Source organism: Mytilus californianus, unplaced genomic scaffold (assembly GCF_021869535.1).
Source record: "Mytilus californianus isolate M0D057914Y unplaced genomic scaffold, xbMytCali1.0.p SCAF_1, whole genome shotgun sequence".
NCBI classification, from domain to species: Eukaryota; Metazoa; Mollusca; class Bivalvia; order Mytilida; family Mytilidae; genus Mytilus; species Mytilus californianus.
In genome coordinates this window covers 41,655,617-41,682,652 of record NW_026262581.1, presented here as the reverse complement: position 1 = coordinate 41,682,652, position 27,036 = coordinate 41,655,617, and the positions used below count along the sequence as shown (strand labels likewise).

General features: G+C 31.4%; 1 protein-coding gene across 4 annotated transcripts in view; it reads right to left on the bottom strand.

Moving 5' to 3' along the window:
* The window catches only part of LOC127701676 (histone deacetylase 6-like), a 178,548-nt gene that overhangs the window by 137,148 nt on the left and 14,364 nt on the right, over positions 1-27,036 (bottom strand). For 2 of the 4 annotated variants that reach the window (XM_052205676.1, XM_052205693.1), the window contains exons 5-12: positions 23,455-23,596; positions 21,769-21,906; positions 18,463-18,560; positions 14,692-14,796; positions 14,222-14,290; positions 5,168-5,294; positions 3,016-3,081; positions 1,828-1,887 (exon numbers count right to left, since the gene is read on the bottom strand). In XM_052205676.1, coding sequence (XP_052061636.1) covers positions 1,828-1,887; positions 3,016-3,081; positions 5,168-5,294; positions 14,222-14,290; positions 14,692-14,796; positions 18,463-18,560; positions 21,769-21,906; positions 23,455-23,596 — 805 coding nt within the window. Of the gene's footprint in view, positions 1-1,827; positions 1,888-3,015; positions 3,082-5,167; positions 5,295-14,221; positions 14,291-14,691; positions 14,797-18,462; positions 18,561-21,768; positions 21,907-23,454; positions 23,597-26,572; positions 27,024-27,036 lie in introns of those variants that run through there. The other 2 variants (XM_052205700.1, XM_052205685.1) reach the window with 2 other exon arrangements.

Here is a 27,036-nt window from a genome sequence, read left to right as displayed (position 1 = left end):
TCTATGATGTTACTAAAGAAAGAACTTACTAGAAACCAACATACTTTCAAATATACTGAACAAAAACAGTTACGGATCATTTCAATTTAAAATAATGTGACAATATTTTCATAATGTTACAAATGAAGAACCTTTCAGTCAATAGACCCATTCTATATTATCTGCATTTCTGCACTAAAGGATGGCAAAGAAATACAAATTCCTGTGAAATGATGTTCAAGATCAATCAGATGCAATCATTCAAAAACAAATTTAAGGATGTTCGTTGATCTTGTTTTTCACTTTATGTCAGATATTGGAAATCCTCTGGTTTTATCCATGTAGTCCTATTAAAAATTTTGCCCGCTTACACCTACTTTACTTTTCATCCAAATTTACTTAAAGTTTAAAAAGTCATTTTTAAAATCTTATAAAATCCTTTTTATTTTTTAAAGAAAAAAGGTGCCAATGTTAAATGTATGAAAAATCTAGAGAACCATTTCCCGCCAAAATTTCAATGACTTTTATTTCAAAAACAAGGAGACAGACCTCTTATTCTTTTATAAATGTACTATCAATTTATAACTGATTTTTTGAAAAGCTTGATATTTTAAGCAGAGCAGTGAACATCCTTAAGAAGGATTCTCTTAGAATATATATAATTTTGCCAATCAGATGTGAAGGAATGCAGGTAACATGAAAAATATTGTTATTTTACTTAGTAGGAGGTTATCTTCCTTGTAAATAAAATTCAAATTTCCGAGAGCATTGCCCAAGGCTATTATGACTTTTTCAAGGTGAAAAAATCTTCATTGTCATCTTTTTATTTCCAGATTGTATTTTTAAGAAAATTGTCAACAGAAAGAACATCAATTTTTTTCATAAGTCATTGTCATCTTTTTTCAGTTTGCATGTTTAAGAAAATTCAAATTTCCAAGGACATTGCCCAAGGCTATTATAATTTTTCAAGGTGAAAAAAATCTTCATTGTCATCTTTTTTTTTTCAGTTTGTATTTTTAAGAAAATTGTCAACAGAAAGAACATCAATTTTTTTCATAAGTCATTGCCATCTTTTTTTAGTTTGCATGTGTAAGAAAATTTAATTTTCCAAGGACATTACCAAAGGCTATTATGATTTTTCGAGAGTGAAAAAATCTTAAGTGCTATCTTTTTTCAGCTTGCATGTTTAAGAAAATTGTCAACTGTTTAAAAACAAATTTTTTTCATAAGTCATTGTCATCTTTTTTCAGTTTGCATTTTTAAGAAAATTTAGTTTTCCAAGGACATTATCCAAGGCTATTATGACTTTTCTAGAGTGAAAAATCTTAAGTGCTATTTTTTTTTAGTTTGCAAATTGTCAACAATAAGAAAATCATTTTTTTCATCAGTCATTGTCATTGTCATCTTTTTTCATTTTGCATGTTAAAAAAATTGTTAACTGTTTGAAAATCAATTTTTTTCATAAGTCAATGTCTTTTTTTTTCAGTGTTCATGTTTCAGAAATTTGTCAACAATTAGAAAATCAATTTTTTTCATAAAAATTTTTATAGATGTGTTATACTGGATTACTTTAATGTTATTAAAATGGAAAAACTATTGATAATCCTTAATTCTTTTTGTTCAATGTATATTTTCTTTTTTTTATTATCTAAATCTATTTACAATTTTAAGAAATTATCAGTAAGAATTTTTCAAACATGCAAAAAGCAGAAATAAAAACAAAAAATATACAAGTGATCTTGGTTTCCAGTAATGTGACATGCTGAAACAAAATATATGTTACAGAAACTGTACAGAGATCAATATCACACAAGCACAGTATAAAAATATACCACAATATACTGGTACCTCAGGACATCCTATTGCACAATCATATCCTGCTGACACTAAAATAAGGTCTGGACAAAACTGAAAACACATTCACATGATTACTTCTTACACAGAATTATACTTATAGTCAATGGCCAATAAAACAACAGTTACAGTTTGTGTTGCTTAGTCTTTAGTTTTCTATGTAGTGTTTTGTGTACTGTTGTTTGCCTTTTGGTTCTTTTTTGTTTTTTGCCATGGCATGGTCATATAAAAATAAGGGCATTTCTTTTTCTACTTATGAGTTTGATTATCTCTTTTGTATCTTTCCCCTCTCTATTACAATTTAAATCATTGGGTTTTTTTTAATCTTAAAGCTTATAATGCTTTTCGACATGATTTCAATAAAAAGGATTCCTTAAAAGGGATTCAGCCTTTCATTAGTTTCATTTGGATTAGTTGGAGGTTCAAATATTTACTTCACCTTTCTTTTGTCAAAAGTCAGTGGAACATCTTAAACTAAAGCATAATACAAAATATACTGTTTTGTTATTAATATGTGTACTAGCTCAACAATTTGAAAGGACTCTCAACAAAAAATTGCTAAATGTATGGTGTACTTATAGAACTATTCCGATTGTTCTATTTAGTTATGTGCCTGTACTTTGTCAGTGCATGTAACTGCATCTTCATACAGTTTACAGTCATAAATTAAAGATCTTCTATAGTGTCTGTTTAATCAATACACATCATGCCTGTGCCTTGCCACAAAGACCTCACATGGTGTGAGTACTTGCTCAACTTTGAATGCATATGGAGACCAGTAAATGCTCATGTTGGGTTACTGTGTGTTGTTTGGTAACTTATGGTTTAATTTGGGCTTTACTATATCTGTATTATTTATTTTAGGTGTTCACTCTTGTTTGCTGCTCATGTCTTTGTATCTCCAGATGTTCATTTCTAGTTGCTGTTTTTGAATTGAGTATCTAGAGATTGTTATTTTCAGTTGTTATATCTGTGCTTGGTATGTGCAAATGTTCATTTTGGGTTTCTGTTAGTGTGTATGTATCTCTCTAATTGATGTTTACCAAATACGTCTGTATATTGATTTCTTCATTTCAAAACTCACACGTTTGAAACAACTGTCTTAAAGATTTAACCTCACGTTATGAAACGACTAAGACATTCATTTCTGTAAAATAGACTCAAATATCTAACACCATTTACCTCATATGCTACTGGTAACAACACCTGGTGGAACACTGCTAAGTAGTCCTTGTCAGTCATACCCGTCTTTATTAATGAAGAAATAAATAAACTCAAAATTACAAAAAATAACTCAAGAATGCCGAAAGTGACGCCCCCCCCCAAATTCGAACTTGATCTGTGTTTGGTGATAATAAGCATTGTGTTTAATTTTATAACATTTGGTTGATGCAAACTAAAGTTAGAGTGGGTAAACGGCAAATTTAGCAATTTTTCCATTTATAAAGGGACATAACCTAGGAAATAGTGAAAGTGACGCCACCCAAATTTAAACTTGATCTGTGTTTGGTGGTAATAAGCATTGTGTATAAGTTTCATAACATTTGGTTGAGGCAAACCAATTTTGGGACATACAGACAGACGAATGGATGTATGAACGCACAGACATACTGACGAACAAGGGTAAAACTTAATGCATAAAAAAGAACTGTATATCAATAAATATCTATCAATGATTTGCATATATCTCAAGTATTCAAGTATAAATACAACCTTTGCTTTCAAATGCTTGGGTTTGACTGTTCCTGATTTAGGTAAATCCAGAGAAGCGCATCATTTAAGAATTGAATGCTTCTTTTTGTAAATTTATTGTGGTGTAAAAGCGTTGGCCCAAGTACATTTTGTATGAAGTGCGGAAGCGCCTCATTCTAAAAATGGTTCTCCTTTATGTAAATTTATTGTGGTTTAAAAGCGTTGGCCCAAGTACATTTTGTATGAAGTGCGGAAGCGCCTCATTCTAAAAATGGTGCTTCTTTTTGTAAATTTATTGTGGTTTAAAAGTGTTGGCCCAAGTACATTTTGTATGAAGTGCGGAAGCGCCTCATTCTAAAAATGTGCGCACGGTCAACGCTGTTACAACCCTATAAAATTACTAATAGAAGCATTCAATACTTATAATTACATTTTTTTGCTAGGATCATGAAAACACGATTTCTTTCAAGTTTTCTTTTATTTACCTGTGCACTTTATTGGGGAAGCTCGTGTCATCATGAATGTTACATTTCATTTTGAAATGAAGGTTAACTTCAGAATGACGCGAGATTGCTGTTAGCCAATCAAAAGAACGTATTATAATGAAACATACATGTAATGTAATTATTGTAAAGTGTTATTCAAATTAAATTTTCAATCACTGGTTTAAAACCCCTGCTGTTGTACTGTTAGTTACTAACTGTATCATCAGCTCAGCAGTCACGGCTTCTGCACTGACATGATTAATTACATACTTTTCTTAAATTCTCAGTCAATGAATTTAAAAGTTCCATTTCTCTCAGGCAAGGTTGACATTTGATGGATTATTTCGTTTGAGTGTTCCTGATGAAGGCAACTCCAGAAAAATAATTTAGGACACATCAAATTTATAAAGTGTTATGTTTATTGCAATAATAAATTTTAACAACTACCATAACAAGTGAAACTGCAAGCTACTGCTCACTGATGATACCCCCGCCGCAAGTGGATAATTTTAATAGTGTAAAAATATGTAAGTGTTCGGAAAACAGGAAGTTGTTCAGTGATGAATCTGAAAACACATCACACGGTATAGCTGACTTATATAAACCCTGAAACCAAATTTCAGAAATCCTTGTATTGTAGTTCCTGAGAAAAATGTGACGAAAATTTTCAACTTGGCTATCATGTGTAAATTGATACAAGTGTTCGGTAATCAGGAAGTTGTTGAGTGATGAATCTGAAAACGCATCACACGGTATAGTTGACTCATACAGACAGAGATAAAACAGTGTAGCGGGGGTGTAATTATCCATCTATAAGCACCCAGAAAATTGCGTTATCAGGAAAGGATAATATACAGATTTACTGGGTCCAGGTTCAGTGCCAGAGGATATTTCAAGCTATAAAGTTTTTGTTTAGCTTGGCTAGGAAAAATATTTTTATGCCTGAAAACAGTACCTTCATCTAATTTGGGAAATATAACTAAATATAAATTGTCCATGAAACATAGAATGGTAAATTTATAACAATATGGAACTCGCTGTTCTCAAAAGACATCATTTAAATGCATATCTCAGTAAAAATATATTACAGCATTCAATACAAATGGATGTCAAACAGATTTTACCATTAGAGCACAAAGTATACTTGTTAATCTTACTTGATTTAACGGAACATTTATGTTAAATCCTAAGCCCTTGTCTTTTCCTATGAAATCATAATCAGATTCTCTGAGGTTTGGCCAATAATTTCCATACTCGTAGCGATGGATTGAAAAATACAGTACTCTGAAAGAAAACATTCATATAATTTGTGCTTTTCATATTTGGAATTGGTATTTGGTATTGTGGCATTATAATTCCGATATACTTTATTTCTCTTTTTGATAAATACATATTACTAAACCTCATTACTGTAACTTAACATTTTTGGTGTACCAGTCATTTAACTTAAAAGTTAAAAGGGAAAAGCTTGCCAAACAATTAAAAAAAAATTTATCAATTGGTGAAGATTTACTGAAAATGAGTTATGCAAGGGTTTTTACTACTAATCTTCTTACAAATGATTGGATTCATGAATAGAATAAGGAAACTAAATGCAGTTTATGTTTGTGTAATATAAAAAGTTGCAACACGGAATTAACAAACCATTTAAGCTGGACTTGAAGTGCAGTTTACGTTGGAGTTAATTACAGACAAATAAATGTCTTACACTAGGCTAAGATGCATATAGATTCATCACTGCATCGAGTGTGATACGAAATTTCTCCACTTGAGACAGTTAACTTTTCAAATTCAAACACAAGGCTTAACGAGCTTTTTTTAATATTCAATACATAACTGTTGTGAATGGAGAAATATCCTATTGCTAGAGATTCAGCGGTGGAATTTGATTCTCTAATAATTCTTAGACAAATATGAAGCCAAATTTTATGTATGTCGATGATCTGCAAATCATATGTTCTTTCTATGTGTTGTCATCAGACATGGTTGCCTTTTTTGTGACATCATAATAGCAAATTCAGAAGAAAGCAAGAAAAATTGATGTCACAAAAGATTTTTTACCAATGAAAACCTGAGATCAAATGAACCACACATAAATTATAAAAAATAAATCAACCTGTCTAGGAAAGTACAAATAGGTGAAGAACTTGAGAAATCTGCAAATAGAACCAAAAATAAAGATAAAAATTCGTAAGGGTTCCGCGGAACCCAGTGTCTCGCCTACTTTTGCTGTTAATCGCAGGCTCAACAAAAATGAGGAAAAAAATTAATAAAAATATTCCCTCTCTATACTATCTTTTGATTGTAAGTAGCTTCTGTCCAAGTTTGGTAAAAATCCAGGATAGTTTATGAATCTAATAAATGTTTTAAAAACTTAAACTGCAGACTGTATGTAATGTTAACTGGAAGAAAAACTTAATCCATTTATAAGTAAAATACGGAAAAATTGGAATTTTTTTTTTATCCAAAATTTCCTTCTAGATACTAGCTTTTAATCATAAACAAGCTTCTGTCCAAGTTTGGTACAAATCCAGGATAGTTTAGGAATTTTTTAAAAACTTTAACCACAGAGTGAATGTAATGTTAACTGGCAGAAAAACTAAGTCCATATTTAAGTAAAATACAGAAAAAATGGAATTTTTTTTTTCCAAAATTTACTTCTGGATACTATCTTATGATCATAAACAAGCTTCTTTCCAAGTTTGGTAGTAATCCAGGACAGTTTAAGAAAGTTATTAAAATTTCAAAAACTTTAACCACAGAGTGAATGTAATGTTTCCTGGTAGAAAAACTAAGTCCATTTATAAGTAAAATACGGAAAAAAATGGATTTTTTTTTTACAAAATTTACTTTTGAATATTATCTTATGATCATAAACAATTTTATCACTTGGCTAAAAAACTGATTTGCAAAGTCTTTGGTGATGGTTTGAAAGAAGCATTTAATTTCCTATGCTTTACGTTTTATTTCTGAAAACTAACATGAATAACATTGTGTCAGAATTAACGGCTTGGTAAACATTCAATTCTTAACATTTCAAATTACAAGTTACTAAAGTTGTTTACTTAGAACTAACACCTTTTACAGCCTAAATGAACGTGAACAACATACTTTATTGCTTTCAAATTATTTCAATAATTCTCACAAGCTGCGATTACAACCTTTCAGATACGACATTTAGTGAATTTGATGAGGCTTTTAATGTTTAAGACCCTGATCATGACCTACAGTAAATGCCAGGAGGTTTTAATGTCAAAGACGATAAAAACATAAACTAGCAATATGTGACCCTCAATGACATTTCCAGGCTTATGGAGGTAAAATGTCATTGTGAGAACTAATAATGTTACGTCAAGAAAAGCATGAGGCAATTGTGAGAAAAATGTTGTTAACTAATAATGTTACGTCAAGTAAAGCATGAGGCAATTGTGAGAAAAACACTGTTAACTAATAACGTTACGTCAAGTAAAGCATGAGGCAATTGTGAGAAAACATTGTTAACTAATATCGTTACATCAAGTAAAGCATGAGGCAATTGTGAGAAAAACACTGTTAACTAATAACGTTACGTCAAGTAAAGCATGAGGCATTTGTGAGAAAAACATTGTTAACAAATAATTTAATTTTGGATGTAACGCGTCTTCCGATTGGCTGACGTTGTTTTGTTTATCAGCTCATAGACATAATTTTGTCATGTGACCTTGACGTCATCAACGTTTTTTCATAATTTACTCCGGTTTAAAATGGAATTAAGAATTAAATTATAAGAAATGACTGTAATATTTTTAATGTCTATTCGAAATAACATAAATAAAATGCTCCGCAGGGCGCAGCTTGATACGACCGCAGAGGTCGAACCCTGAACAGTTGGGGGAAGTATGGACACAACATTCAAGCTTGATACAGCTTTGGATTTGGATTGTGATTAAATATTTGACACAGCATAGGTTTCTAACACAGATTGAATGTGGTCTAAGAACTTAAAAATTTTAAATTGGACATTCACCTATTATGGTCCAATATCCAAAATCTAAATACATGGTTAGATTCAGCATATCAAAGAACCCCAAGAATTCAATTTTTGATGAAATCAAACAAAGTTTAATTTTGGACCCTTTTGACCTCAATGTGGACAAAGTTGATAACGGGGCCCAAAAATCAAAAATCTAAATACATGGTTAGATTCAGCATATCAAAGAACCCCATATATTCAATTTTTGTTGAAATCAAACAAAGTTTAATTTTGGACCCCGATTTGGACCAACTTGAAAACTGGGCCCATAATCAAAAATCTAAATACATGTTTAGATTCAGCATATCAAAGAACCCTAAGAATTCAATTTTTGTTAAAATCAAACTAAGTTTAATTTTGGACCCTTTGGACCTTAATGTAGACCAATTTGAAAACGGAACCAAAAATTAAGAATCTAAATACACGGTTAGATTCGGCATATCAAAGAACCCCAATAATTCAATTTTTGATGAAATCAAACAAAGTTTAATTTTGGACCCTTTTGACCTCAATGTGGACAAAGTTGATAACGGGGCCCAAAAATCAAAAATCTAAATACATGGTTAGATTCAGCATATCAAAGAACCCCATATATTCAATTTTTGTTGAAATCAAACAAAGTTTAATTTTGGACCCCGATTTGGACCAACTTGAAAACTGGGCCCATAATCAAAAATCTAAATACATGTTTAGATTCAGCATATCAAAGAACCCTAAGAATTCAATTTTTGTTAAAATCAAACTAAGTTTAATTTTGGACCCTTTGGACCTTAATGTAGACCAATTTGAAAACGGAACCAAAATTTAAGAATCTAAATACACAGTTAGATTCGGCATATCAAAGAACCCCAATAATTCAATTTTTGATGAAATCAAACAAAGTTTAATTTTGGACCCTTTGGACCTCAATGTGGACCAATTTAAAAACGGGGCCCAAAATCCAAAAACTAAATACACGGTTAGATTCAGCATATTAAAGAACCCCATGAAATCAAGAATAAAACCCCATTGAAATTGGTCAAGAAATAAGCAATTTATAGGAAGTATCTTCTTTTGCACAATCCTGTGCTATTAAATATTTCTTGCTATTGCGCAATACTGTACAATTGACAATTTCTTGCTATTGCGCAATATTGTGCTATTGGATATTTCTTGCTATTGCGCAATACTGTGCAATTGAAGATTTCTTGCTATTGCGCAATACTGTGCAATTGAAGATTTCTTGCTATTGTGCAATACTGTGCAATTGAAAATTTCTTGCTATTGCACAATACTTATTATATAATAATTTACACATCCTGTTTGGTGTCTATCTCCTACCATATCATTATTATTTGATTTTAAATATAAATCAGAAATAACCAACTTAAAATGGAAAATTTTAAAAGAAACAAAAAAGGAAAAAAATAAAAAAAAGGAAAAAAAAATAAATCCCCCCCCCCAAATTTTTTGAACCCCCATTATGATTCATCACCCCCAAACTCAATCCCAGCCTTCCCTTTGTGGTATGGTACCTTGCAGTACAATTTCAGAGAGATCCATACACTTGAACACAAGTTATTGTCTGGAAACTAGAAAAAAATGTGTTTTTTGGCCCCTTTTTGGCCCCAAATTCCTAAACGTTTAGGGCAATTACCCCCAAACTCAAACCCAGCTTTCCCTTTGTGATATGGAACCTTGTAGTACAATTTCAGAAAGATCCATACACTAACACACAAGTTATTGTCATGAAACTAGAAAAATGCTTGTTTTTTGCCCCTTTTTTGGCCCCTAATTCCTAAAATTTGGAGGCAATTACCCCCAAAATCAATCCCAGCATTCCTTTAGTGATATGGAAGCTTGTGGTACAATGTCAGAGAGATCCATACACTAACACACAAGTTATGTCTGGAAGTTACAAAAATGCTTATTTTTGGCCCCTTTTTGGCCCCTAATTCCTTTACTGTTATTACCATAACCCCCAAAATCAATCCCAACCTTCCTTTTGTGGTATTGAACCTTGTGGTAAAATTTCATAAAGATCAATTCACTTAAACTAAAGTTAGAGTGCGAAAACCAATGTGTCTTCGGACGACGCCGGACGACGACGACGACGACGACGACGCCGGACGACGACGACGACGACGACGCCAACGTCATACCAATATACGACCACAAAAATTTTTTTGCCGTCGTATAAAAATGTGGTGCACCACATTTTTGATGTTATTTCTTCATAGACAGAAAAAATATTTTAGTCATTCCTTAAATAACGTTACGTCAAGTAAAGCATGAGGCAATTGTGAGAAAAACACTGTTAACTATAACGTTACATCAAATAAAGCATGCGGTCATTTAGAGAAAAACATTGTTAACTAATAATGTTATGTTAAAACATCCACAAGTTTAATAGATTGGTATGTACATGTAGACAGGAAATGTCTCTTCAGTAATGATCGACGCCAACATATTTAAAATTAAAAACTTATTCAAAATCAAAGAGCTGTTAACTTAAGGGTTCAAATGCAAAATTACAATGATACCTGAGTTTTTCATAATGCTTATAATAATAAAAATTCGTAAGGGTTCCGCGGAACCCAGTGTCTCGCCTACTTTTGCTGTTAATCGCAGGCTCAACAAAAATGAGGAAAAAAATTAATAAAAATATTCCTCTCTATACTATCTTTTGATTGTAAGTAGCTTCTGTCCAAGTTTGGTAAAAATCCAGGATAATTTATGAATCTAATAAATGTTTTAAAAACTTAAACTGCAGAATGTATGTAATGTTGACTGGAAGAAAAACTAAGTCCATTTATAAGTAAAATACGAAAAAAATGGAACAAAATTTTATCAAAATTTCCTTCTAGATACTAGCTTTTGATCATAAACAAGCTTCTGTCCAAGTTTGGTACAAATCCAGGATAGTTTAAGAAAGTTGTTAAAATTTTAAAAACTTTAACCACAGAGTGAATGTAATGTTAACTGGCAGAAAAACTAAGTCCATTTATAAGTAAAATACGGAAAAAATGGAATTTTTTTTTTACAAAATTTACTTCTGGATACTTACTATCTTATGATCATAAACAAGCTTCTTTCCAAGTTTGGTACAAATCCAGGATAGTTTAAGAAAGTTATTAAAATTTCAAAAACTTTAACCACAGAGTAAATGTAATGTTTCCTGGCAGAAAAACTAAGTCCACTTATAAGTTAAATACGGAAAAAATGGAATTTTTTTTTTACAAAATTTACTTTTGAATATAATCTAATGATCATAAACAAGCTTCTGTCCAAGTTTGGTAGAAATCCAGGATAGTTTAAGAAAGTTATTAAAATTTCAAAAACTTTAACCACAGAGTGAATATTTGTGGACGCCGCCGACGACGACGCCGACGGAATGTAGGATCGCTATGTCTTGCTTTTTCGACAAAAGTCGAAGGCTCGACAAAAATGGCATTGGACATAACTACAAAAGTTAAACATTTAAGCAATCACAATGATCATTATTAAATTCTATATTTTTGCATTTTATTCCTATCTCTACTTTGGAAATATCATTTTGACCTTTTGACACTGTTTTAGACTCCCTTTGCAGAAAAGTAAATTAGACTTTGTGCTTTAAGCTATTTTCAAATTTAATACCAATATGATGAATAAAACAAAACATACATCATAGAGACCACAAGCCGAAGACACAGAAAACTAAAAGTAATCTTTTAATTAGTACATTGATTTTAACGAAAAATAACAGAGAAATGTGCTTTCCCTAGTAAACACCTAGTAAATCCTGCAAAGTTGATGGTTACCAAATAAATACTGTCATTTGTTGGCCATAACTGCTATAATATTTTGAAATAATGTAAATATTATCTATTGGAAATTCATAAGAAGCTGATGAAATACTTTATAAATAAAAAAAAATTGAGAATATATTGATGTTGGCTATTAAATTGGCAATCCACAAAATGACTTGAAAAACCTTTCTTTAAAGAATCTGTCAAAATAACTTGACTGGGTATTTACTTTCAGTCTGTACTTGCTAAATATGTGATAATAAAATTGAGAATGGAAATGGGGAATGTGTTAAAGAGACAACATCCCCACCATAGAGCAGACAACAGCCAAAGGCCACCAATGGGTCTTCAATGCAGCAAGAAACTCCCGCACCCGGAGGCGTCCTTCAGCTGGCCCCTTAACAAATATGTATACTAGTTCAGTGATAATGGACGTCATACTAAACTCCAAATTATACACAAGAAACTAAAATTAAAAATGATACAAGACTAACAAAGGCCAGAGGCTCCTGACTTGGGACAGGCGCAAAAATGCGGCGGGGTTAAACATGTTTTTTGAGATCTCAACCCTCCCCTTATACCTCTAGCCAATGTAGAAAAAACAAACGTACAACAGTACGCACAGTAAAACTCAGTTTAAGAGAAGTCCGAGTCCGATGTCAGAATATGAAACAAAAGAAAATAAACAAAATGACAATAATACATAAATAACAACAGACTACTAGCAGTTACTGACATGCCAGCTCCAGACCTCAATTAAACTGATTGAAAGATTATGTCTTCATCATATGGATATCAGGCACAATCCCTCCTGTTAGGGGTTTAGTATTATACCATCATCAAATATATGAGAAGAACATAACCCGTGTCATGCCAACAACTGGTTTTAGAATAAATATGTTTAATTCCGATGCAAAGACCCTATAAGTGAATCAATATTAAAGCCAAAATATGCAATCTTTAATGACCTGACAACAGTATCGTAACTATATCCCTTCTTAATAAGTCTGTTTAAAGGTTTTGTTAGCTTTTGAGGTGAATACTGACATTTTTGTGCTTTGTAAAGAATATTACCATAAAAGATTGGATGTGAAATACCCGAACGTATAAGATGTCTGCATGTTGAGTAATATTTACGAATGATGTCCTTATACCGATGATAAAATTTAGTAAAACCCTGGTGTAATTATTTTTTTTAGTAATACATAAATTTCTCTCGCTAAAATCTAATACGTTGTTACATACACGAGCGAATCGTACAAGTTGAGATATATAAACACCATAAGATGGTGACAAGGGAACGTCACCATCTAAAAATGTATAATAAACGATAGGAAATGAAAAATCATCTCTTTTATCATAAATTTTTGTATTAAGCTTCCCGTTAATGATATAGATATCAAGATCGAGGAAAGGACAGTGATCATTGTTAGTATTAGCTTTATTCAAAGTAAGTTCAACAGGATAAATTTCTTTAGTATACATACTGAAGTCGTCATTATTGAGAGCCAATATATCATCCAAATATCTAAAAGTATTGTTAAATTTTTGTATCAGATGTTGTTTCGATGGGTCTTTGCTGATTTTAGTCATAAATTGTAACTCATAACAATACAAAAACAGGTCCGCAATAAGTGGTGCACAGTTAGACCCCATTGGAATTCCAATAACTTGACGATATACGGAATCTCCAAAGCGAACAAAAATGTTATCAAGTAAAAATTCAAGGGCAGATATAGTATCAAAGCATGTCCAATTGACATAGCTCTTTTGTTTGTTGCTACTAAAAAATGACCTAAAAGAGTTTGAACATATGTATTCGCATTCTGACTTTTTAAATGCCCATTTAATTAGGTTAGTGAATTTTTCCTTAATAAGAATATGAGGCAAATTGTATATAGGGTAGAAAACTCAAAACTTTGAACAGATTCAAAATCACCAATATATGCATGCAATTTATCAAGTACTTCCAACGAGTTTTTGACACTCCAAAAGTAGTTAATTCCACTATTTTCAAAGGCTTTAGTTGAATAATTTATTATCAGGTTTTTGATTGTACCAAGTGTACTAGTAAGTAGAATAGACAATTTAGTAGTGGAACAATGACTTGAAGACGAAATAAATCTATATTTGTAAGGTGATTTGTGTAGCTTCGGAAGCCAGTACATAGTTGGGACTTTCATTGTATTTGGTTCTGCTTGTAAAGAAGTAGCTAATAGTTTATGTTTGTTACAGATATCGTTTTCTGAAAATGAAGTCAGTTGGAATGTTGGTGAATTCGTGATTTCCTTTTGCAGAACCTCAATGTAAAATTTACGTCAAACTATAATGATATTATTAGCAGCTTTATCAAACCCATTTTAGCCTAAGTACCTCCATAAGCCTGGAAATCTATTGACTAGTCACATATTGTACATAAAAAATAATACCTTGGATCATCATAAAACATTTTTTGTGTTGCTTGACCATGATGAACATCCCAATCCACAATAAGTACCCTGAAAAAAAATAAAGAGGAAGCTGATGAGAGATGAATGAGGAAATGCATCATACAGTTTAGCATGCTAACATGAAATGACAATCCAGTATATCCCCTCTATTCAGAGGGAGGTAAAATTAATTTATATATTTATGGATTGTTGAAATGAAACTTTAAATAATAGTACATTGTATAACCATCATGGTTAAAACACAGAACTTACAGAAATCTGGACAGACCCACAGACAAACAAATGGACAAGGATGTATCTGTACTGACCCAGGCCACATTTGAGGAAAGACATAAAATTTATCACAATTAAAAACATCTCTATAATGTAATAAAAATATTCATTTACTACCGGTATATCTATCAATGGTAAAATGTTGTAAATTAATTCCCCTATAGGAATATACTTACTTTTTGACACCAAGATTGTCTACTGCATGTTTTGCTGCTATGGCGACATTGTTGAAAATACAGAATCCACATAATGCATCATTCATAGAATGGTGACCTGGAGGTCTGATAAAAGAAATGTGTATAATATATGATAGCAGAAATAACCACAACTTATGGGCAATATAACTGACCACACATCAACTACCAACACTTGACTCCTCTTAAATAATTACAGATATACAAACAAAGACAAATGACAAGTTTCCATGCAAAATCTAAATAGCCTTTACTTGTACAGGTACAAAATGTGTTGGGGTTAAACCAGTTTCCTGTATTTACATTACCTGAGGTCAATATGTAGGAAATATTCACTGAATTTGTCTTATTACTTAATACATAAGAAAGATACATATAGCTAAGACTTTTGTGAATATTATATTAAATTCTTACAAGATTTGTGCCATGTCATAACAAAGAAATGGTCAAAGTATCAAAATACTTATTCTATGATTTGCAAGAAGGAGGCATCAACGTCACTGGTTCATGAGAAGCAATTCGCAAAATCAAATGTCAAAACTAGCTTCTGGGCAACAAAGTGATTACCAGGGTTATGCAATGTTTTATTAATGCAAAATGTCAAAATAATATCATCTTTCATGAAGACTCTAATTATAAATGCATGCATTAAATCTTAAATTAACAGTAGCTCATAAATTTAACATATCATCATTTACTGGGTCGTTTAACTTGGACAAAAGTAGCCATTTCCCAATAAATACTTGCAATAAAAGCTAACTAGAAAGTCATTTATCGTTTCATTTTTTTTTAACAGCACTGTCCCAGGTTAGGGGAGGGTTGTGTGCCCAGCTAACATGTTTAATGCTGCCATATTCTGTATGTGTCTGTCCCAAGTCAGGAGACTGTAATTCAGTGGTTGTTGCTTGTTGCTATATATCAAAATTTTTTTCAGTTTATAATTTTCTACATAAATCAGGCTGTTATTTTTCTCATTTGAATTGTTTCACATTTGTCGTTTCAGGGTCTTTTATAGCATGCTGTTCAGTATTGGTTTTGCTCATTGTTGAAGGCCATTCTGTGACCTATAGTTGCTACTTCTATGTCATGCAGTCTCAGGTGGAGAGTTGTCTCATTGGCAATCATACCTCATCTTCTGATTTTAAAATGAAGCGTTTTTTTTTTATTTTTAAGCTTTTTCTGAGAAAAGCTCTTGTTAAGGTTTGAAATTGACAGTCGTGGGATTCCAAACCAATGTTTAAACGAAATAAACAAACTCATTTGGGCGTTTATTTGGAATGATAAAGTTAACCAAATAGATAGGAATGTTTGTTGCTTAGACACTAAAAAGGGGGGATGGGTATGATTAACATTTTTTCTTTTGTAAAAAGTAGACAAATAAAATGTTTATACAAGATCATTCACTCAGATGAAGAAACTTGGAATATTTTTGGGTAAAAACTGGTTAAAAAAATTTGATGTAACAATTAAAGAAGAGTATTTATTATGTAGATGCACAGATCTATCTAATTTTAGTCTATCATCAATTCCACCATTCTATATAAATGCCCTTAACTCTTTATCAGAACTAAGAAATATATATAAACCTTATACGAAGGAAGAAATACTGAAAACTCGACTTTTTTGTAACTATGATATTAAATTTACCATTCTTTGGTTCAAGGTAACTGCCATTTTTGCAAAAATCACATTGAAACACAAAATCATCTTTTCTATAATTGTAAAAAGATCTACCCATTAATATTAGAATTAAAAACTATATTCTCAAAAGTTCACTTGACACATGAATTAATTTTACAAGAGATAAATATGATCCTAGGTATTTATGACAGGCCTATGAAGGAAATTATATTTGGCAATATTCTAATATGCATAGCCAAATGGACAATATGGTTTGAAAACATCACTTGCAATACAAATAGAATTATTAGACAATTTTATTGTGAACTAAAAGAAAATATCATTTTACGTTTAAATCATTTACAAATTAAAGAACCAGATATCAATAATGATCTGGTACACTTATTAGATCAGATATGTAATAATTAGGTCAAGTGTGTACTTTTACTTTTTTAAGTTAACGTATCGATACATTCCATTAGAAAAAAGGTGATTTTGTTTACCTTATTACATTTCCATTGTTTATAAAAAAAAAATTAGAGCAATGTATATAACCTGATTAAAAACTTACCTTGTTGTAGACCGGTATCACTATTTATAGATCTGGTGTGATCAATTTAATGCATTATGTTGGGTGTGTTTGACTTGGTTTTAATTTTATCTAAGAAAACTACAATATGTAATTTTATCAGTGAAGTGGACATTTATCTCGCCTGTTTTCTCTGGACAGGAGTGAGAATGTAACACAGGAACCCTAAGTATGCTCTCCTGGGCTACTAAGGTAATTGTAACAGGATATTGGAAATAAATTGTATTTGAATCTAAAAAAAAAGATTGATTTTCTGATACTGCAAGTTGATTTGGGTTTTGATGCAGATCATTTGGATTCTGACATTTACATGTACCATGGAATTTGCTATACTGTGGATTCATTTATTTTCGTGGGTATCAATTTTCGTGGATAGAGAAAAAAAGAAGTTTCGTGGTATACGTAAATTCGTGGATCGCTGATTACAAAAAAAAAATCAGATATGTAATTCGTGGATTTCTTTTTGATTTAACCATATAACCTCCTTGGTTTGATCAATAATAAAACAAACAAAAAAGAATAATTTAATTTTGGATGTAACCCGTCTGCTGATTGGCTGACGTTGTTTTGTTTATCAGCTCATAGACATAATTTAGTCATGTAACCGTGACGTCATCAACGTTTTTTCATTGTTTACTCCGGTTTAAAATGGAATTTAGAATTAAATTATAAGAAATAACTGTAATATTTTATCTGTCTATTCGAAATAACATAAAAAATGTGATGCACACTTTAAAATAACCCGCTACGCGGGTTATTTAGTGTGCATCACATTTTTGATGTTATTTCTTCATAGACAGAAAAAATATTACAGTTATTCCTTAAAGGAATTCATTGAAAAAGTTTTGAATTGTCAAAATCCTTGCTTGGTCATTCTAGGTTAAAGTGTTCATTGAAAACTTCTATTACAATAATGGACAGAGACAACTAATTATTTGTTTGTTTTACAATTTATAAATTTTGGTGGAATTTTATAAGGCATTCAAAACTCTATGATTGAAAGCTCATTCCCTAATCACGATATAATAAACAGTCATATAAGTAAAAGGTGTGAAAATAAATGTTCCTGTCATAAACAATATTACCTACGGGCAATATGCCCGTACTTAATCCTATTGATTTTTAATCACCAGTAAACCAAACTATGACACGGTAATTAACAACCTGCAGTTATTTTCCATGAACAGTTTTAATCAATTTTAAAAAGTAAATTATCACTGATATTCGATATATTTATTATTGATTTAATCAAAATACTTGTATCTTCTTTCACTAAAACATGTGTTATGTTACAATGTTTATTGCTAGTCAACACTATACTAGAACTGCATAACATAACCGGAAATAAACATCCGACTCCATACACATTTCTCGGGATTATTCTGCGTTGAATTCTTAAATTTGTGGTTCGCTGTGACCCACGAAACCACGAAAATTGGTATACCACGAATAAAAATGAATCCACAGTATATGCTTTTTTATTTTTATTTTGTCACAATCAAAGGGAAACAGAAGTATCTCACATAAATACATTTCTATTTTACCTTGTGATAGCCAGTCCATTTGTAATTTTCTTCTTTAAGATTTGCTCCATTAATTCTACTGTGCTACCCAAAGCAACAAGAGCACATTCATACGATGCCTGAAAACAAATGTTATGATCAGAAAACTACGGAGGTAAATACTGTAGATTCATTTAAATGATGGTACTGATTATGTGCTTTTGATATCACTTATCTATTAATCAATCAAAAATGACTAAGAAGGCTGGGAAACAACAGCAAGCATAACAACTTATTTTTCATATACTGTTGGTTCATTATTATTCGTGGGATACAAATTTTCGAGGATTTCATGGATAAAGGTCAACCATGAATTGAAATGTTCAATAAAGTACAAATGTCCTCTAAGTTTGTATGCAGACTTTGTCAAAACCACAAAATCAAACATCCACTAAAATCCAATTTTTCTTCAATCAACGAAAATTGGTACCCACAAAAATAAATAAACCCACAGTACTGTGAATGATATTGATAATACATCATATTCAATACCATAATATGAATCACAATCTTAAAACAAGCTGTCATATAAAAACCATTCATAACGTTCTTGAGGTAGTTAAAGCAATAAAGGATGTATATTTTGGTTTGTGAACTCCTCTCTTAAAATGTTTTAAAATGATTTCTATAAATATGTAAGTTACGAATAAGAACACAGATTATTTAAATATAGGAACAACAGCACTGTGTTTAAAGAGTTGCAAAGGTCAATTGCAAATGCAGTATTACTGTTGATGCTGAGCTGTGCCAGTAAAACGGATATTCACGACCAGGGCTTCCAAAATTTTTTGCCTGATTATATGCACTTAATTAAAAAATGGGATGCCCAGTTTTTTGCTAAAGTGACAGAACTTGAAATCTATTGTATAGCTATCTGAACATCTGATCGTCAACAAAAAGGCGCAGTTGACCTTTAAATTTTATGTTAAATCTAACAATAGAAATTCTGTTCAGTGAGGCATAACTGAGTAGAATTTACCTGATCATCACAGCTTTCAATTATGATGAACAATAGATTGTATATTCAGTCAGTTTAGCAGTAAACTGGGCATGTACAAATTAAATTAAGTACATCAATTGATGCATACAATACTATAGATTATAGCCAATATAACCAGAAAATGCCAATCTGACCTATTTTGCTTTAAATCCAGTATAAACAAAAATACCCCTCTAAAGAGGGATAATTTTATCCCTCTATAGAAGGATTATTACTCTATACAGGTAAAAACACCATGTAGAGGGTTTGTTCCCAACCTGTTAAAAGGATATTAAACTTTACTTTGATATAAATTCGATGTTCTGACGTAAAGTGTTAAATTGAAAGTGCAGCATTCGAAGTGTGTAACATCAGCGTACTAATTCTGCTTAATTCTGCTTTAGACTCTTTATTTGTGCAAAATAACGCTGTCAAAAGCTTTACTTTCGTTTTTAAAATCACATTTTCCAAATGCCGGATGTTGACTTGATAATGGTAAATCACGGATCAGAGACGGATGCTTAATATCCGTGTAAGTTTACGATTGAGTTAAGTAGCCTTTTCAAGTTATTTCTTCAAGAAAATACTCGAAATGAACGTTAGATAAAGGTATCAATGATAATTTTAGCATTATTGAAGAATTAGGATGCATAATTAAATTTCCCACCAGCGGACAATAGACACATGCGCACACGTGTACTAGTTCAAACAACGTGGTTCTGACGATTATTAGTTTAAAACCTTTTCAAATTTTTCATCAAATCATATTTATTAACGTATTTCTTATAATTTCAATCTTTTAAACTAAATTAATTAGATGCAACCCGCTGAAATGTAAGAAAATAACTTTGAATACCCTTTAGCGTACCCCAGTATTTAACACGATGTACAGTGTTTTTATATCAACACGATGTACAGTGTTTTTAAATATAATAATGAATAGCATACAAATTCGAATTCATTTATAAATATTCTTATTTGAAGAATTATTTTAAAATCTAAGGATACTTTTTTAAAACTGAATGCTCATTTACAATAATATCTACGAAGCATAATTAAATAGGATGTTGTTCCATACACGCTTACATGTTTGACTTTGTTTACCTGATCACCTTTATCACCTGTTTATGTTCATTGTTATGCATCATCAATTCTATTGATTAAGACAAGCTAAGGTCTCTCATCAAAGGTAATGAATAACCTGTAATCAGTGAATGATTTATGGCTTCAATATTACTTATTGAAGGGATAATTGTTTGACAGCTTGTTGTTTTTTAAATAAAAGAACAAATGTTTTTTTCTACTTTTTATTGATGTACCAAGCCGTGCATTTGTGTACCCAGATGATTAGACTAACTGAGACACTTCAAAGTATGAAATACGCTGCATCTGTTTAATTAAACCCAAATATGACCGAAATATCTTTGTGAAATAGATTGCCACAATTATAAACTATAATGCCCAAACGGACATTTTTACCGATCGATAGTTGGTAAAAAAAGTGAAATGACCGTTTTATTAAAATGCCTTGAATAACAAAAGTGGCAAACCTATGATATTTGACCGTTTGAGGCTGAGAGCAGCCGGACTTTTTATATAAATTTCGGTCAAGTCCGGAATATATGACCGTTTTGGAAGCCATGTTCACGACTGCTAAATCCAAACTGATGGTGGAGACTCTTCAAACACAGTAATGTTATTTTGATTCTAATGCAATAGTAGTAAAATAGTTGAAAATTAAGCATTGAACTATCTGAAAACATTATTTGCAACTTGGGCTACATTGTTGCCCTTGACTCTGAATAAAACAGAATAAAATCAAAGCTAATTCTTTCAAGGTAAATGAAATATGTATTTTTACAATCCCATCCATAATAAAAAAAAAATGGTTTGCAGTACAGCATTTTTTTCTACTGATGTGATTTAGAGAATATGTTCGTAAAAAAGAATTCATTGTTTGAAATTCATACGTTATTTTGTTGAACCCTGCATGTTTTGGTAAAAAATTTTGCTATTTTTCTCTCATAATTAGGACATCTGTGCCAAGAAAGGTAACTCCATTTTATCACTAAATATTCATTTGGGTTGGCATAAATAAAATTAGGTAGATCTGGATACTAAAATATTTTTATTTAACTAAAATCCACATATGAATTGTTCACAGGAAAAACGACCTTACTGTAAAACCAGAAAACTTCGCTCTTTAAAATCTAAGATCTATATTATGCATTAGATAAACAGTCCAATCACACTAATGAAAAGGCAATACATAAATCCATATCTCCAATTGACTTATTATCTGTACCTACCTGATTACAGTACACAGAATCATAATGTTGACTGAATTCTTGCAACTGTTGTTTGTTCATTTGACTTGTTGATTTGACTTTTTCTAATAGTTCCCTTGTATGCTGTAATAATACCATATCCTCTGTTCCATACTGTGTCTGAAAATACAAATTACCATAAAATCTATATATTTTTTTTTTATTTATAGGAAAGTCTAGAACCTTGAACCTAGAAAATAACTGTATACATGGACATCCTAATATTGAAGTTATGGATGAGTGAATAATTCAAATTATAGGGCAATCACAAAATAAGATGTTTATTTAAGCTTCATACCACTAGTTCCACAACCAAGACAGGAGCACATGTGAAAGTCAAAGTGATGGTGTGGTTTCCATAACTAGGTATTTTATGTGACAGAGGTTGGGCCCTATTCACAAACTTTCTCCTTTTGTCTATATTAAAATAAGGACTAGTATTTTTACAAGCCATGATGGAGTCATGTGAATGTTATATAGGTGAATACAAAAACAGTAACATACAATTTTTCTTATGTCGATGTGGGATATGCCGAATGCTGAGAAGATAAAAACACTTGGAATTTATTTGAATTGAATTAATTAAGGTTGCATGGTACAATGAAACTGACATTCAACACACAAATATGTTGGGGTTTTTATTACTGAAAGGCTGTTAGACATTTTATACTTACTATATCAAGTATTTAACACTATAAAATATAGTCAGAGTTCCTGTAGATCATAAATTAACATACATGAAGAAAAAAAATGTAGATTTGAAAAAAAATATTGTTAAGAACTTTTTTCTAAAAATATATGGTTGACAAACGGACAATAAGTTGTGTTTCATTGGTGAGCATAATAGTAACCAAAAAGTTTATACATATATAAACATGTTTCATGATGTCACAAATTATTGTTCTACACATGCAAAATAGTTCTGTTAGGAATGATGAATTTTTTAATCTGGACATAATTTTGAGTCATATTTTTTTGAAAGATAAGTTATACAATTTTAGATGTATTTTATTGGTGCTGATCCTGAATATGAAAGATTCTTACCGCCAGCAGTTTAAATGCTGATTGTTTCATTTTTGACTCTTTAATTGTTTAAGTAATGAATAAGATATCTTTCGAATTTTAAAATTATTGCAATGCAAAAGGATTCCATCTCTTTAGACAAAAGAACTTTTTTATTTTATGATATTTTTTTTGCCCATACTTTATTAATAATGGTTATTTTAAAGGAGTTTATTGTAGGGTAAACTTTGCCATCTGTCTCAAAAACCAAAAAAAAGTCTGAAGTACTTTATGTTAATTTTGTTAGTGAAGTAACCATTATTACCTATAATTTCTAAAAATGTACAAAAATTTTGATCTAGATCAACAATTTCACGCACACTTAAAGAACTATTTGCTTGAATAGGAATTTATATTTGTGGTGTCATGTAACAGGTTTATGCCGATTCACCCAAAAAAGGATTGACTTTATGGTATTTGTAAGTGAATTGTTCACATCACTAAACTTCTTCAAATTGATCTTTATTTCTATAATAAATTCTACATTACATCCTCAAAGCGGTTAATTAAAGAATATTACAAAATAGTGAAGATGGAATTCACTGAAAAAAGTATTACAGAAGAAAGAAAAAGAAGATTATTACCAAAAAAAACAATTTTTCCTACCTCTATTCTTATACATCTTTCTACCAAATGAAGCTCAGAACATCTCTTGAAAGGCTCTGAAATCCTTTCTGGTTTCTCTGGAAAATTGGGGTCCCAGTCATTCTTATGCTTGAGCATTAATTCATCATAAACCAGACCTGTTCTGTAATGAAATATAAGTATATGAATAACAGAAACTACTTTTTATATGTAAGTTAAATATATAAATGCAATAGCTTTGCATGTATCACAAAAACTTCAAGTTGATAAAGTACCACAAGAACAAAGCCAAGATCAGTAAATAATGAAGCAACATAAAAGGAGAAAGGATCCAAATCTTAAAACAACAAACACTGGAAGAATTATTGGAGGTAATCCTAAAGAAGCTGGGTCTGATATGCAAATGATGACATAGAATGGATTTTTTTCATGGAGGACAGCACAAATGGATAAAGCATTGACATGAAGATTTTATATACAAACATTGCTTTATGAAGAAGCCATTAATTTTTAATACTCAGCTGCAATCAGTATTACTGCAACTTTAAACAACATTACTATACAAATTGAAACAATTCTGAATATACAACAAGAAATGATTGTAACAGGATGCTGTTACGAAGTCTCCCAAACGAAGCTCCCATAATTCGTAATTCCCAGGGTCGCCTGACATTGGGCAACGTCCAGTGAAAATTGGTTTGGTCCAGTAAAGTTATATGCATTAGTGATGCCTGGGGACTAACACTGTATATCATTCAAATCATCTTGGCATGATAAACCAGAATATATATGGTTTAGGGGTGGGGATCTTGACCATTTACAAGATACTAGAACATTGGGGGTGGGGGGAACCCCTGGGGACTGACCCTATACGTCATTCAAATGTTCGTTACATGACGAACAGGAATATATATGGTTTAGGGGTGGGGGTCTCAACCATTTACAAAATATTAGAACATTGGGAGTGGGGGGAACCCCTGGGGACTGACCATATACGTCATTAGGGGTGGGGATCTGGACCACTTACAAGATATTAGAACTTTCTTAAATAGCAGGGGGTGGGGGTGACCCCTGGGGACTAACCCTGTTTTTTATTTGATGTGCTTTATCATGACAAACCAGAATATATATGGTTAAGGGGTGGGGATCTCGACCATTTACAAGATATTAGAACTTTTTCAAATGGCAGGGGGTTGGGATGACCCCTGGGGACTAACCCTGTATATCATTCAAACCATCTTAGCATGACAAACCATAATATATATGGTTTAGGGGTGGGGATCTTGACCACTTACAAGATATTAGAACTTTCTTAAATGGCAGGGGGTGGGGTGACCCCTGGGGACTAACCCTGTATTTCATTTGATGTGCTTTATAATGACAAACCAGAATATATATGGTTTAGGGGTGGGGATCTCGACCATTTACAAGATATTAGAACTTTCTCAAATGGCAGGGGGTCGGGATGACCCCTGGGGACTAACCCTGTATATCATTCAAACCATCTTAGCATGACAAACCAGAATATATATGGTTTAGGGGTGGTGATCTCGACCATTTACAAGATATCAGAACTTTCTTAAATGGCAGGGGTTGGGGTGACCCCTGGGGACTAACCCTGTATTTCATTTAATGTGCTTTATCATTTAGAAAATTTTCAAATAAAAAGATTGTGTCTATCTCAAACGATTTTCAATTTATAATCATTTGAAAATTAAAAAAAATAAAATCCCATAGGGTTCTATAGTAAAACCCTCCTTCATTTTTGCCCCTCAAAGTACCCCTTTATAAACCCCATTGCACAAACAAAACCCTGATTGCACCACTACACATGTTAGTCTAACATATTGTGAAACCCTAAGTTAATCTGACAAGCGGTTTTGGAGGACGGGTGCGGACAAGTTCAAATTTAAAAGCGGCGGAAGAGGAAGAAGAAGAATAATAATAATAAGAACTGAGCAAAACCAATAAGTCTTATCAAACTTCGTTTGAGAGACTTAATTAAAGACTTCTTCAAATTTCTCAGCCATACATCCTGTAAATTTACTACAATGTTAGGTTTAAAATTTCATACAAGAATATATATATGTCTTGATACCATGAGGGCTCTCACAAAAAATAATTTTTCAGATGTTTGGCCATGGCTCATCCACAATTCTGAATAAATTTACCTTTAACTTAATTATGCCTTATATGCAAAGTTTTGTCTTGTCTTTAACTACATTTTTCAAACTTGGATAATTCATGTGATTTCAAGAATCAGTTTTCTGTAAGTTTTCACAAAATGAATTGAATAAGCTAAATCTGATTTCTGATCACAAGAATCTCTACTGTTTTTTTTTCCCCCAGAAATAATCGATTCAATGTAAAGACATTAAAGAATATCTACTGTTTTTTTCCCAGAAATAATCGATTCAATGTAAAGACATCGAAGAATCTCTACTGTTTTTTCCCAGAAATAATCGATTCAATGTAAAGACATCAAAGAATCTCTACTGATTTTTTCCCAGAAATAATTGATTCAATGTAAAGACATCGAAGAATCTCTACTGTTTTTTTCCCAGAAATAATTGATTCAATGTAAAGACATCGAAAATCTCTACTGTTTTTTTCCCAGAAATAATCGATTCACTGTAAATACATTGAAGAATCTCTACTGTTTTTTTCCCAGAAATAATCGATTCAATGTAAAGACATTGAAGAATCTATAATGTTTTTTCCCAGAAATAATCGATTCAATGTAAAGACATCGTTTATCAGTATCATAAATAATCAAATACTATATCATCATGCACATAGTGTTATTTCTTTTTCAACATTGGTCTTGTAAAAATAGATTTAAAGCAGACGCCTCAGGTTTCCCCTAAATATTTGTGGTTTAACTTCCTCATTGTTACCTGTGGAGAATTTAATGGACAATTCTTACTTTTTACAAACACTTGATAATCTTGATAAATTAAAAATTTAATGCAACCTATACAGAATTTGTTAGTTTTATTAAGCCATTCCTGTTTTGATAATCTAAATCATTTCATCTCTATTGATTCCCAATCTTTGGTCTGCAGAGTACTTCATAAGAGTTTTTTAAGAGATAAGTATTATATATATACCCTTATTTTATACAAAACTTTTCTGTTACCTAACAAAATCATTCCTTCCTGATTCTAAATCATCTTCATATTGTAATTTGATAATTTGTTCACCATCTGTAAGTAGATAAGCTGTATCCCTTCGACAACACTTTTCATTCCAAAATAATTTACGAAATGGCAAAGTAATGGTAGAGGCTGCATTCCTTACAAGACCTTGACCCATTATATCAGTCCTACAAATTGTTTCTTATTGATCCTTTCAATAACTTAAAAAGTTAGTAAGAGAGCAGCTAACATTTTGATCAACACCAAACCACAATTTCCAGAATCAGTTTTCACAAAATGAACTGAATAAAATAAATCTGCATTCTGATCACAAAAATCTTTTCTGTTTTTCCAGAAATAATGAATGAAAAATAAAGGCATCATATATCAACTGTATCATAAATAATCAAATATAATATCATCATGCACTTGATGTTACTTTAAATTCTAAATCCATTTAAACCTC